Source organism: Myripristis murdjan, chromosome 15 (assembly GCF_902150065.1).
Source record: "Myripristis murdjan chromosome 15, fMyrMur1.1, whole genome shotgun sequence".
Classification (NCBI taxonomy): Eukaryota; Metazoa; Chordata; class Actinopteri; order Holocentriformes; family Holocentridae; genus Myripristis; species Myripristis murdjan.
Window position 1 is genome coordinate 17,363,446 of NC_043994.1, and position 13,702 is coordinate 17,377,147.

Sequence of the window (13,702 nt, forward strand, 5' to 3'; positions counted from 1 at the left end):
TCACACTGAGGCATATCAAAACGAGCGGATAGTGAGGAGTGAGTGGTCTGTGATTGCTGCACTTTGTTGTGTCAAATCGCCTTCAGGATGGTCTCATCTTATCCTTTACCGGAGGGCTTCTCCGAGTTTGATGTGTTCTCCCTGGGATCTTGTCTGCTGGTGGAGGGTGAGTGATTTTTTTTCCCTTTTGTGCTGGAATTCAGCCAAAAACTACGCTGGTTCCGCCCGCTGTGTGTAACCTAACCTATGACACGACCCAAAGCGCCTCGGTCATTGTAATCGAGCTGTTGCGGGACGAGGGATTGGTAGATTTTCATTTTACTCACCCGTTTTCCTCACTGACGTTTGGCAGTCTGAGAAAATATTGTGTGCCGAGGTTTAAAGAACAGCATGTTTTCTCTCACCCCGGAGCTGTCACGGAGCTGCACGTTGCGCAAGCGTTGCCGTGCGCACCGAATTCCGTTCATTGTCGCACGCCACTCTATTCATCATGTGTGTGTAAATTGTGTTATCTTCCAAAGGTCTGCTCGGATTCTTCCTAAATGCGGTCACAGTGGTTGCTTTCCTCAAAGTCAGAGAACTGCGGACCCCCAGTAATTACCTAGTATTCAGCTTGGCACTGGCTGATATGGGCATCTCCATGAACGCCACCATTGCCGCTTTCTCCAGCTTCCTGAGGTGAGTGACATAACAAGCCTATTGCCTCCTATGAATTTTCAATCATAGGCGTTGCCAAATAAAATGGAATGGACCCAACATCATCATCAATATTATCTATTTATTCTGTAACATATCGATAGGCTTTCTCTATGGAGTTGGATGATCAATGAAGCCAGGCCTATAGTGTGTTGCTATGGGGTGGGGGGTGGGGGGGCAGTCAGTGTCACAGTAAGCCTATGCCATGATGTGCAGAGATAGAGGATTTTCAAGCCATAATCAGGGGATGAGAGATGATTTTCTTGACGTTCATGAGTTCAGGGATTATTGTGTTGCACCAGGTTCTCCTCAATCACTTTTGAATGCAGCTGGCCACAGACAATGAAAGATACTGCAAAGAGGCTCTGTTCTAATGACTAGGTTAAGATTAGATCATTTTCATTAAGGACGGATGAATAACTAATTTATGAACACTCACTCTGTCTTCAGGTACTGGCCGTATGGCTCTGATGGATGCCAGACTCACGGTTTCCAGGGCTTTGCGACAGCGCTCGCCAGCATCCACTTCATCGCCGCCATTGCATGGGACAGATATCACCAGTACTGCACAAGTAAGTTCCATTGCAGCAAACACACAGGAACGCGCAGGAAGTATAACAACAATAGCAAAAACATACATTCCAATCCCTCTTCACCATACATTTGTGCACCTGTGCTTACACAGGGACACACACAGACACACAAAAACAAACCTACACACAAAAGGCTTTAGTTCTTTGTCCACAGCTGCTTCTAAGCTCTCTAGCCATCCTAACAGGCCAGCTGGTCAGCAAGTGACTATTATCGTTAAATGTGGCGGCTGTAGTGCATTCTTTTCCCCAGATGTTTATTGACAGAATGCCCCATTAAATATTCATAAAAAAAAAAAAACAAGCATTCAGAATTAGTTTAGCAGTTATTAAGTCTAATTACCATTTCAGGCCATAACAGACAGCATGACCAAAGAGCAGGAGGAACTGACTAACACCTTTAGTTGTAGTTCTCACATCATTTCGAGCCATCACTCTTCTATTAACATGTCAGAGCCGCTGACAACTGAGGTGTTGCTTTGCACTTTAGTCTTTAACAGACTGAGAACAATATAACATGAATGTTTGACATGAAGCTAAGCTGTAAATCATTTCTCCACTTATTGTCAGTGGGTGTCAAAGACAATAAACACTATCCTTCATCGTGGTCTTATGTCTCTGTGCTCCGCAGGGACCAAACTACAGTGGAGCAGCGCCATCACTCTGTCTATATTTATCTGGCTGTTCACTGCCTTCTGGTCTGCCATGCCCCTCATCGGCTGGGGAGAATATGACTATGAGCCACTCAGGACCTGCTGCACTCTGGACTACAGCAAGGGAGACAGGTAACACACACACACATACAGTACACACACTCACAAACACAACACTACATAAAATAGCACAACACAGATCACTGCATCAAATAACAAATCAACATGAATATAGATTTATTTCTGTTCTAAGCGCTTTAAAAGTGCGCCATTAAAATTGCCACAGGTTGATTTAAGTTGAGGATCCATTAAACCCTACTTATTTAAAAAACTTGGAATATGTATTCAGTTCCATTTTCAGTTCACACAAATTGAAAAACATTTTAGAAATGTATTTAAATTAAATCAAAAATATTATCAAAGATAATAAGGTTGAACGAAACAGCTAAATGATAAAATAGGTAAAAAAAAAAAAAAAAAGTATGCAATTTGACTGCTGAGTCTACATGGCTCTCATCATCAGCTGACTCAGTGATAAGTTACACACTTGTTCCACAGCTTTTGTCAGGTGAGCCTAAAACATCCTAATTTAAATCTCAAACATAAGCCAAGGAAGTCCTATACTTTTTGTAAAGAGTGCAGACAACCAAGGAAAAAAGGAAACGGAGGCACTCCGTCTTCAGGTAAAAAAAAAAAAAAAAAAAAAAAAAAAAAAAATTAGTGAATTTATTGGAGCAAGGCAACTGACAGACCTATGCATATCGACCAAAAGTCTTCTTCAGGGTCCTCATCCTAATTTAAACCAAGCCTCAACTGTTATGTGCAGTGCATCTTTTTGAGACAGTTTTCAGCAATCTCCTCATGCCTCTCCTCAACAGGAACTATGTGTCCTTCCTGATCCCCATGAGCATCTTCAACATGGCCATCCAGGTGTTTGTTGTCATGTCCTCTTACCAGGCCATTGCCCAGAAATTCAAGAAGACCGGAAACCCCAGGGTAAGTAAACTATCTGTAAATTACATCACACAGGAAATGGATGTCTTCACCAGCAATAATTTCACTGTATATGAAAAGAGATGCACACAAACACACTTAAAACACATATACACATATAAAGAGATGAGTGCAGTGTCAAGTTTGGTGTTTCTATGGAGGCAGACCAGCTCTGGGATCAGTTTTGGCTCTGCTGCTCTAAGTCCATACCTGACTGCACATGTAATGGCAAAGCTGAGAGAATATGCAAATAAATCCAAGAGACAGAATTCAGGAGTGCAGCAGGATCACCATAACATATTGTTACACATAAGCCTTTTTTTTCTCTTTTGAAGGGATCATAGGAGCTCTCCTTACATTGACATTGGTTTCATTCCTTCATAACATGCGACAGCTTCCCTGCGGTTATGAGCCGTCTGTTTTTTGTTACTGTGAATGCGGACCATGTATGTTATGACGTATATAGGTCACAGCCAGAGGGAAAGGGCTCAGCGCCTCAGTTGGGAATGCGGCTAGTAGTTTGTGTGATGTAAAAAGGACAATGTACTTCTGAATAGTAGGTACAATAGTGGAAATCCTCAGGGGTTGAATCAAGTTGCTTCACTATATGTTGCATAAGCCCATTATTCACAGTCAGCTGAGCAGGCCAGAGACACTTTTATTAGAAGCACAAAGCCTGCACCAAGCACCGAGCTCTCCCCTAGAACTATACAATTACATAATCTTTAAATAAATTACAGTCACACACAGACCATTATGTCAAGCGCATGACGTTAACACCTTAATATTAATGGGAGATAAAATTGGCCTTGTGCCCCATGGTGGAAAACTGGAGCTTGAATGGAAAAGTAAAGAACTACTTCAAAGTTCCAAAAGTATTTCTGTGACTGATCAAGACGAAAAAAAAAAAAAAATCAGGTTTCTATGTTCTATTTATGTGCTCTATAATTTAAAATAATACCTACTTTGAACCCTGGATTAGGGCAAACTGCCTTTCCATTCGCTAGCTGTTTCTAAGTTGAACTTAACACACAGACACTGTTTTTTTTTTTTCCAGACCATTATCCTAGGCTTGTGACTTGCCCGCTGATATGCAAGTGAACCTCATGACACAAGGCATTTTTCTGTCTTCCGCTCTTTGTGTGGAAATACTAACAAGCTGTTCTTGTTCTGTCTTTTCTCCAATTTCATGCTTTCCCTTTATCCCCTCTGCTCTCCCTCACTTGATCTCTCCCCACCCCTCTGTAGTTCAACGCTAACACTCCTCTCAAGACCATGCTGTTCTGCTGGGGCCCCTACGGCGTCCTGGCTTTCTATGCCGCTGTGGAGAATGCCAACCTGGTCTCTCCAAAGCTCAGGATGGTGAGGATAACAATTACATACACATGCAAATACCTCTTCTCCTGTACTGCCACATATATATCTATATTTATCAATATATACATTGTCCCTGAAACCCTATTTCTCGTCTAAGCTGCCCTGTTTGAGGTCTTTCAAGCTTTGACAACCCTCTCTTTCTGCAGATTGCTCCTATCCTGGCCAAGACCTCTCCCACCTTCAACGTGTTCCTGTACGCCTTGGGAAATGAGAACTACAGAGGAGGCATCTGGCAGTTCCTCACCGGGGAAAAGATTGAAGTGCCTCAAATTGAGAACAAGTCCAAATAAACTAAGCATGTAATAATTACACACACTCACTGTCCTGGTGGTTTCTCACAGGTACTTAGATGTTTCTGTGTAAGTGTACGTGCATGTGTTGTATCTTGTACAGTGGAAAGCCATTGTCCCCCTACTGTCTATCATTTCAGCAGTGGCCAACTATGAATTCTTTAAAAAAAAAAAAAAAAAACTGTCAACAACAACTGATTTATCTGATATTGTATCACCAAATTACAAATGACTAAACCCTGTCTGGCATGTTCTCGCTCCTTGAAAAGTGAACAAAATGTTAAATTTTGCAAACAGTTGCTCTGGATCATTGGTGCAGCATATAACACTAACATTTGAGCATGCAGTAAAATATGGGGCTTACAATGACCACTTCTGCAATAACATGGATTTTTTTTAATTTGCTTTGGCCTCTGTAGAAATTAGCACAGTATTTGTTATCAAGTAAGGATGATTTTTCTGTTGACTCCAGTTTAGGATATGTTTTGTTTAATGTAGACAAATACCACAACATCCATGTTTTGCAAATATACAGTCAGTTTCCTGTTTGAGGCAAATAGTAATGCAAAGATTAAAGTGTGAAGCTTCAAGCTCAAGCAGATCTAGATAACATTTAAAATGCCAGCATATTTAGTGTGTAGAGAGAGCTATAGAAAGTATTCAGGCCACATGTCCATGTGACATAACTTGTCTACTGCCCAGCGCCTCGACTGCCTAGAGGCAGCCATGTCGTCTCTGTCAGTCATCACTCTGTCAGTCATCCCATGTCCCATCATACTGTAAGGCTGTGAATGAAGTCAGTGTGGTTAGTAAGGTATAACTGCACTAAGCCTCCAAACAAGAGGACCATTCATCAGTGCACTGCCCCCAGAGCAAGCTCTTAGACTTTGCAAAGTAGCTGTGCAAGACTTATTGGATGTGCTTCTTCTTGCCTTCACATCTTCTTATCAAAGAGAAAATTCATTCTGTCTTCTGATTGTCACTGAGCAGTCAAATGAAAGGCAGATACTAGAGTTATTGTTCCTGTACATGGCAGAGTTATAATGACTGAAATGGGGTTTATCAAACATTGGGCTTGCTATTCAATTAGGGGAAGAGTTTGGCTGCTATTATCACTGTCGATGAAATCCCCGCTGTGACAGAGACTGAGGCCCATCTGCTTCATTTACCTTTTCAACTTATGCACAGCATGAAACAAAGAATGTGAATTTTACGAACTCTACACCTGTTGCCTCACAGAATTACCTCAGAGTTTTCATACTTGCTCTGTGAAAGTTATTGTCTGACCGTGGGGTTAAACAATACATAACAACATACTGGTTATCATATAATCAGCATACTTACAGTAGGTTTTAAAAACCAAGTTGGCCATTGTTGTGGCACTGTTTTAATGTAGGATATCATGTCATATAACATAAGAATATAGTGTTTTAAACATATAACACACTTGATCAGACTAGGGGTCAGAGCAGAGTGACATTATAAAATGTTGAATAATATTGCAGGAGCCATGTACCTCAAATGGAAAGTGGCAACACTTTTAATTACATTCTACCCAGGGAAACAAGTAGAAATCCCAACTCTGGCAGTCATACAGTGTCGCATGCATGTGATTTGTGACATCATGATGACAAAATCCCTCAATAGCACGAACACAGACCCATTCACACCCTTACTCCCCTTTGTAAATGGATAAATAGTTCAAGAGATCTGTAAAGATTAGTGTGTAGGGAAAGCTGGGCTCCAGAAGTTACAAGCTCAGATGCATTGGTAGAAAAATGAATTTTACCTTAAAATGTGAAATACTCTGTAAATGATCAAGTCATTTGTGTTGCTATTTATCTGTAGGAAAAGCTGTAAAGTCTGCATTTTCCCCCATGTTAATGTTTATGGTTTGCGAATCTAGCTGTTTATGGTTTACCGTTTACAAAATTCCAGATTTTTTGTCATTTCATTGTTTGTTTGTGGTGTATAGAAAGTGATCCTGCACAACTTGTCTGAACATTCAAAATAATAACAATAATAATAATAATAATAAAAACACTAAAAGCACAAAAAACATATAGATATGTCAAACTTTTTGATTAAGATATAAATGATTAAAGCTTTTTGTGGAACCACATTCTGTCTATGGACTCTCTTCTTTTCAAGGGTGACAGTAACTGATTACCTTTACTCATACTCCTGTAACTAAGTATCTTTTTTGTGTACTTGTACTTTTTAAGTATTTTTAGAAGTTAGTAATTTTACTTTTACTTACATACATTTTTGCTGAAATATTGTACTATGTGGCCTTTCATAGTGAAAGGGCAGTCAACAAAGATTAAAAGAGTAACCTGTCTTTACTTTTTTGGGCCAAGTAAAAATTTCCAAGTTTTCAGCTAAAAGATTGTGGTTTGAACTTTGTACATTTTAAATGAGTTATTTTTACCTCAGTAGATTTTAACAGTAATACTTTTACTTTTAAGTAAAATATCATTACAGTAACAATATTTATATTACAGTAGAAATTTCTGGTACTCTTTCCACCACTGTGCCTTTATAATTTAACCACAGTTACAGGCTTAGGCATGCTTTGACCCTCACCTGTCTTACTCGTCACCTGCTTTCTGATTCAGACACTTTAGAAAATGTCACATAACTTGTGAGATGTCAGTTCAAATAACACAGATGCATGCCAGCACAACTAAAGCGTGGTATTAGTACAAAATAAAGATACTGTAACACTGTATACAGATACTGTATGGTGGCAACATACTGTACAGTAGAAGCTCGCAGTTGGTGATGCTAAGCAGATTAATTGATGAGAGCCTGTTGTCTCCCAGTGGCCTGGGCTGTTGCATAATAATGCAGCAACAACACATGTGCAGTGGGCAAACCAGCCCCAGTTTCAGCAGCATCGCTCTCATTCACTCCAGCTAATTCAACCATCTGCATGAAAACCCTGCTCACACTTTTGAGATGTCATGACAGCTGCAATAAGGGTGAAATTTCCTACAATAAGGAACTATAGGCATTTTAATTGCAAATCATATACATAAACAGCCTTAGCACAAAAAAACCCTTGATGGCAAGAAAATCAAAACCTGCTGCTTCTGGTTGCACTTCCGATTCAGCTGAAGTCCCCAGACACTGACGGACATATGGAGCTGTCATCTGGTGGGAGGGTTCAGTGTGACATTTCCTCAACCACTGAAGACAAACATTATCCGCTGCCAGCAACGAATGATTTCTACTGACCCTCTGTTTCCTAAATATCTTTTTCTTGGTTTTAAAGAACATTTTAAAATAAATACATTCTAAGAATGAATTCAACATAAAATGAAAACCCATTTGTTTTCATTCTTTGCAGCTATTATTTCACTTAGATGACATCATGTGTCTTTACCTTATTGTTTTATGGCAATGTACAGTATTATTATTATTATATGCTTAGGGATAAAAACAGCAAGGCATCAGCATCAGCAGCTCAGCCACTGCAGTGAAGTTAACTACACTAACGCTCTTGTTTGTTGTATGTTGTTCATGCACGTTGTTTATCAATTTATTTATTTATTTATACTGAAAAGGTCATCGATAATGGTTCAGTGTTTAACTGGGAAGCATATGTAATGAGAATATCACACTGAATACTTGATGTGATGGGGGAGCTTGTTTTTATGAACATCTGCGGTGGCTTTCTTTCATCACAGATGTTAATTATTACCTTAAAATGATACGTCATGGGAGAAATGTTTTTATTGAACACTGTTCAGAGATTTGCACATGGTTTTGAGGTCAAATCTGAAAACTGCTGGATTATGCCATACTTTGAATCTAAATCTCTGGCAGGAGACCATAATTTGTCTGTTTTTATTGATTTTCTGTGCTTCTTTTCATCAGCTTTTCCTCTACAAAGTAGAAGTACACTCAAACATATTCAGGTACTTAGAGTTCACTGAGGATTACGTCTGGTCAACCAATGAACTTTTCATATGGGCTTTTTGAGAGGATTACACAGCAACATGACACATGGGTGTTGGAAAAAAAAGAACTTTTGCTTTCCTTTCACTGTTAAGACCTTACAGCAGGGCAGTGACTGCTCTGCCAGAAAAAAAAAACAAAAAAAAAAAACACTCTCTTAAATAATGTAATCATGATGATGCAGTTTCAAACGTTCTCAGTGTAAAAGCCAGTACTTTTTTTTGTGAATAGTACATTGTGTACTATTCAATTTTCAGAATTATCAAGCTTAATTTTGGGGTAGCATGCAACATTCCTCTCTGTGTTTGAGGCAAAATATCTGCCTTTCTATCTTCCTTTGATTTTTCCTTGAAACCACTCAGTTTTGTAAAATACAGATGTAAGAAGTTGACATCATAATTTGAGGGATACAACATAAATAAGCAAGGAGGTATTGGCTGAAATGTTACAACCATCCCTGGTTTTCTCCACTTTCCCAAGTCTACATCTTTGTCATGCAAAAAATATAATTTGTTGATCAATAAAAACAGGTCTCTACTAACACTGTGTAGTTTTTTCTGCCTGGTCTATGCCAGTGGATTCAAGTCACACTCCTGGTAGAATCTGATGATGTTTCTAACACTTCATTTTCACCCCAAAGCCCAGACCCAGCAAGGCACAAAAAACAAGGTGAAATGTCAGTCTGCTGCCCGAGGTCACCCAGCCTTTCTTTTGCTCGATTAGTGTTCTTGCTGATCAGATGTGAAGCTGATTATGTAACCCCCACCACATAAGACTGCACACACACACACACACACACACACACACACACAAATGCGCACCCACACACACAAACACACACACACACACACACACACACACACACACACACACACACAGACGCTCTTGTCGAGCAGCTACGGGACAATCAATGGTAATGCTGACCACAGCTGCTGTGCGAAGAGGCTTCCAATCAATCCATCGAACCCGGGAAATCACACCACGTGTCATTTAAATGAAGTATGGTTCACATGAAGCAAATACATTTGCAACAATATTGTAGACACATTTAAATTCCACATCTTTACACAACTAACAGTTGCATTTTTAACATATTGCATTTTTAAGGTATACAACAAATGTAATCTCTCTCTCTCTCTCTCTCTCTCTCTCTCTCCCTCTCTCTCTCTCTCTCTCTCTCTCTCTATCTATCTATATATATATATATATATATATAGATAGATAGATAGATAGATAGATAGATAGATACGCATATATATTATTTGATTTAAGAAAGAGTATTTTTTAAGGATTAGTGTTTCAGTGTAATCTGGATTAAAATGGGAATGTGCGTCACTGCTCTTTAGAAAGCGCTCTGTTTTAATTCATTAAACCATTCACTTTTGACCAGTAGAGTGGACAATATTGTAGGCAGTGCACACTATTCACACCCTGACTTATACACACACACACACGCACACATACGTTGCCTAAATCTTTACAAGTGGCGGTGTTCAAAACATTACTGTTAAAAATATGTAGTTTGACTAGAGTTATATACACTTAGTGTCCACTTTATCAGGTCCACCTGTACAATCTAATGCAGTTTAATGCAACAGCTGTGCCATAAATTCTATTTTTAAGAAAGTTTATTATGTTCTGGTTTTGTTCATATTGTGGAGAATGTGTAAATTTAATTATATGTTTATTATTGAGGTTGTAATTTGCAGAGGTCTTGTACTGGACTACATTATATTGAGAGGTGTCTCTAATTTTTTGTCCTCCCTGTTTATATAAATGTGAGGCCCAGAATATTAGAAACACCTCTCAGGATAATGCAGTCCAGTACAACAGCACCACTAACTATGAGATCAATGCTAAACATATAAATGAATTTTAATTTTTGTGCTTGTAATGTATTATCATTCTTGAGGATCTCCTTGAAAATGAGATGGCACATATCAAGAGGATATTCCCGATAAAGAATTTGAAACACCTCAATGACAGTAACAGAAAATGTAGGCATCAATAAAAGTAGACTTTATGGTGGACAAGTTGATTTTATTAGATTGTACAGATGTAATTGATAAAGTGGCCACAGAGTGCATGTGCACATTACTCAGTTAAATTGTAATAACCATAATCTTGTGTTGATCATTTGAATATGGGCTTTCAGTCATACATTGGTCCACTCCTTCAGTCAATCCACAGATGATTCATTGGAAAATTATTAATGCCAAAACCGGCTCTGCCTCGAAATCTGCTATCATACTGCCAGATAAGACTGGGGTGGCTAATATGGGTAATATTATTATAAAATATTTGATTGAATTGATTTGATAACAGTGCCCTATCTTGTGTTTGGGGGGGAAATTAAATAAAAGGAAACTAATTTAAATAAAAATAAAAACGCAGTATGGTAAAGTTTTGGGGCAATACACAACAAAACATTTGCACTATGCAGCGAATGTCATTAAAATCATCACCATAAACAGCAGGGTCTGACAACTCTCCATAATGGTGGTGTTATAAGATAACTCATCAAAAAGGCTCTGCTCATGGCCCTTTGGAGCAAACTCATTACTGATCTATAATAAGCGACTCAAATACATGATTTGCCTCTCGCAATTTACAGGGGAGCTTTTTATTCTTATGGATTTTTTGAGTACAAAATATAAAAGCTAACCAATCATTTCTTGACTACATGAACTAGAAATATGCAGTTTTCAAACCCCCACCACAGACAATAGGCGTGACATTTAACGGTCCACAGGGATGATATGACCAGTGATCAAACTCCCCAGTTAACAGCAGCTGCAACTGCGCTGCACTTCTGTTTAATGAATTGTATTCACAGACTGGGACGATGTAATCTTTTGCTTTCAATCCATTCAGCTGCATGGATTATGTATCACTATTAATCAACTTTTCATCTTTTCACATACAGATGCAATGTCATCTTTTCTTCCCTGTCTTGTTTGTTGTATTGACTTACTGCCCTCGCTCTGTTCAGCTTGTATGTTGCCATTTAGAATGATTTCAGAAACGATTCGGTGTCACAGCTGATGTCTGCAGAGAAATGCTGCTGTGGAGCATTTTCATGTTGTGTGATGACAATTACTGAAGCCAAGCATTGCTGGACTGCTTAAAAACCTTCAAGGACTGCCATAAAGTTATCAGTACATACTGTATATTGCCTTATATAACACGAAAAGCTTCTCTCATTTCCATTGCCATAAACATATCATCACAGATAATACATCTACCTCAGTTTGTAACTGTTTTAAATTAATTTATTTGAATGCAGGCAATTCATTGTACATTCATGTTTGGTCTATGTATGTAGGTATTTTGTATGTTTCATATATTTAGGTATGTAGGCTTATATATTATATTGTGTATATGTACAAGTGTATGTATCTGTTTTTTGAGGCCTACTGTGAATATCACTGAGACTGGGGAGCAATTCTCAGCTGTTTTGCTCAAGTTTAAATAAAGGCATAAAGGCAGGGGAAAAATCTCTCCTGTTTTGTGTTCTTATTCCAACCCCAAACCTCAACCCCAAACCAGCTGCTCTGATGTTCAGGCTATGTGCATTTGGCTGCAGTGGTTTGTGATTTTGCATGGCCGTTAGAAATTAATACTTTGGCAAGCATATAAGATTACATGGTGATCTTGAATCTCCTGAGCCTGGTTTCAAATCAGATCAGAGCAGAATCACAGGGAAAACAGCAAAAAATGTTGATCCTCTAACACAGCCAATCCTGTTATGAGGACGGTTGTGACTCCTCCCCTCACAGCAGCCAAGAGGACACCGAATTACAAACATATTTTACCCCCCAAGTGACAGCTCACCAGCAAAACAACCACTCAGCAGAATCAGACAGACAGAGATGAAAGTGTGTGATGTGTGTGTATTTATACAACCTGTGTGTACCTGCATGTGTTTATGTCTGCATCTGTTCTTGTGTCTTTGTTTCTCTCTCTGTGTGTGTGTGTGTGTGTGTGTGTGTGTGTGTGTGTGCACGTGATTCTGATTAAATTCTACAATTATATTCACTGAGCAAACTAAATGTGATTATTGAGGCTTTTCTCTCACTATCATGATGTAACATTTCATCTGAAAATAAAACAGAACTCTCTGTGGGGGAAAAAGGAAAAAAAAAAAAACTTGTGTAATTAACACAACTTACTTTTGACCTAAGGTACATATATGGCCTCCCAAACAGCTAACCCACTCATACCTTATGGATGTAAACGGATGGGCTGAATTTCTCTGATGCAGGCACAATCACTGATGAATTCTGTTCAAACAGGGTTGGAAATTTTGTTTTCTTTAAAGATATGACATGAAAATACTCTCCTGAATGTATCATCAGGTGGCTACCTTAACTGAAGTTACTCATTGGAAATGTATATGGAAATGAGGACATCTACTGGCCAAAGTTTGGACAGATGAAACTCAAAACCAAACAGCAGAGAATCCCTCTACTAGAGGGACCTAGAGGGATTAAAACACAGCAGATTTGGCTGTGAATTACAGAATAAGCAGTTTCACTTTGTAAGTACTCCTCTCCACACATATAATACTGATCATCTGGTTAAAAAAAATCACTCTATGTAAGAAAAGATTTAAAGGCAGACTATGGCAGACTATGCAGCTTCAGTTTCAAGGGGAAGGTATCCCACCTTGTTAGGATGTGGTAAGAATGATGAATGTCACTCAGCTCTCCAAGGAACAGAACTTAGAAATGCCTCAGAGGTTCGGGATGACTTGTTTACCCCCCATCATAACCCAAAACAGAAGAGCATTTCACTCGTTTGATTTTGTGTTTCAGTCATATTAAAACATTAGATTCAAGGCATTTAAACGTCCTCAGTCTCATCCCTAACATTAGTAAACAACGTGGTGTGCCCTCCCACTTGAAACTGCATTTAAAGAGAATCTGGTACTCGTACAAGGCTCCACAGCTCCGTGTTGACCATTTCATTCTTCCTTCACTAGATGTCAGTACTGCACTGCCTCACATTTCACATCTAATCAACCTGCACTGCAAGACTGTGTGCCCAGAGGAGTCATTCAAATTTGCTTTTCACTCTTGAAGTCTCACGCGCTCTGAAAACAAGTCACAACATTTTCCAGTGCTGTGTAGCCTACTGG

The 13,702-nt window shown here is 39.0% G+C and overlaps 1 protein-coding gene across 1 annotated transcript; it reads left to right on the forward strand.

Annotated features, from left to right (window-relative positions):
- rgra (retinal G protein coupled receptor a) lies at window positions 1–4,628 on the forward strand. Its single transcript, XM_030069846.1, has 7 exons — window positions 1–166; window positions 522–678; window positions 1,147–1,268; window positions 1,918–2,071; window positions 2,818–2,935; window positions 4,181–4,294; window positions 4,456–4,628. The coding sequence occupies exons 1-7, from the start codon at window positions 88–90 to the stop codon at window positions 4,597–4,599; spliced, it is 888 nt and encodes a 295-aa protein (XP_029925706.1). The 5' UTR covers window positions 1–87; the 3' UTR covers window positions 4,600–4,628.
- Window positions 4,629–13,702: the final 9,074 nt, after the last annotated feature.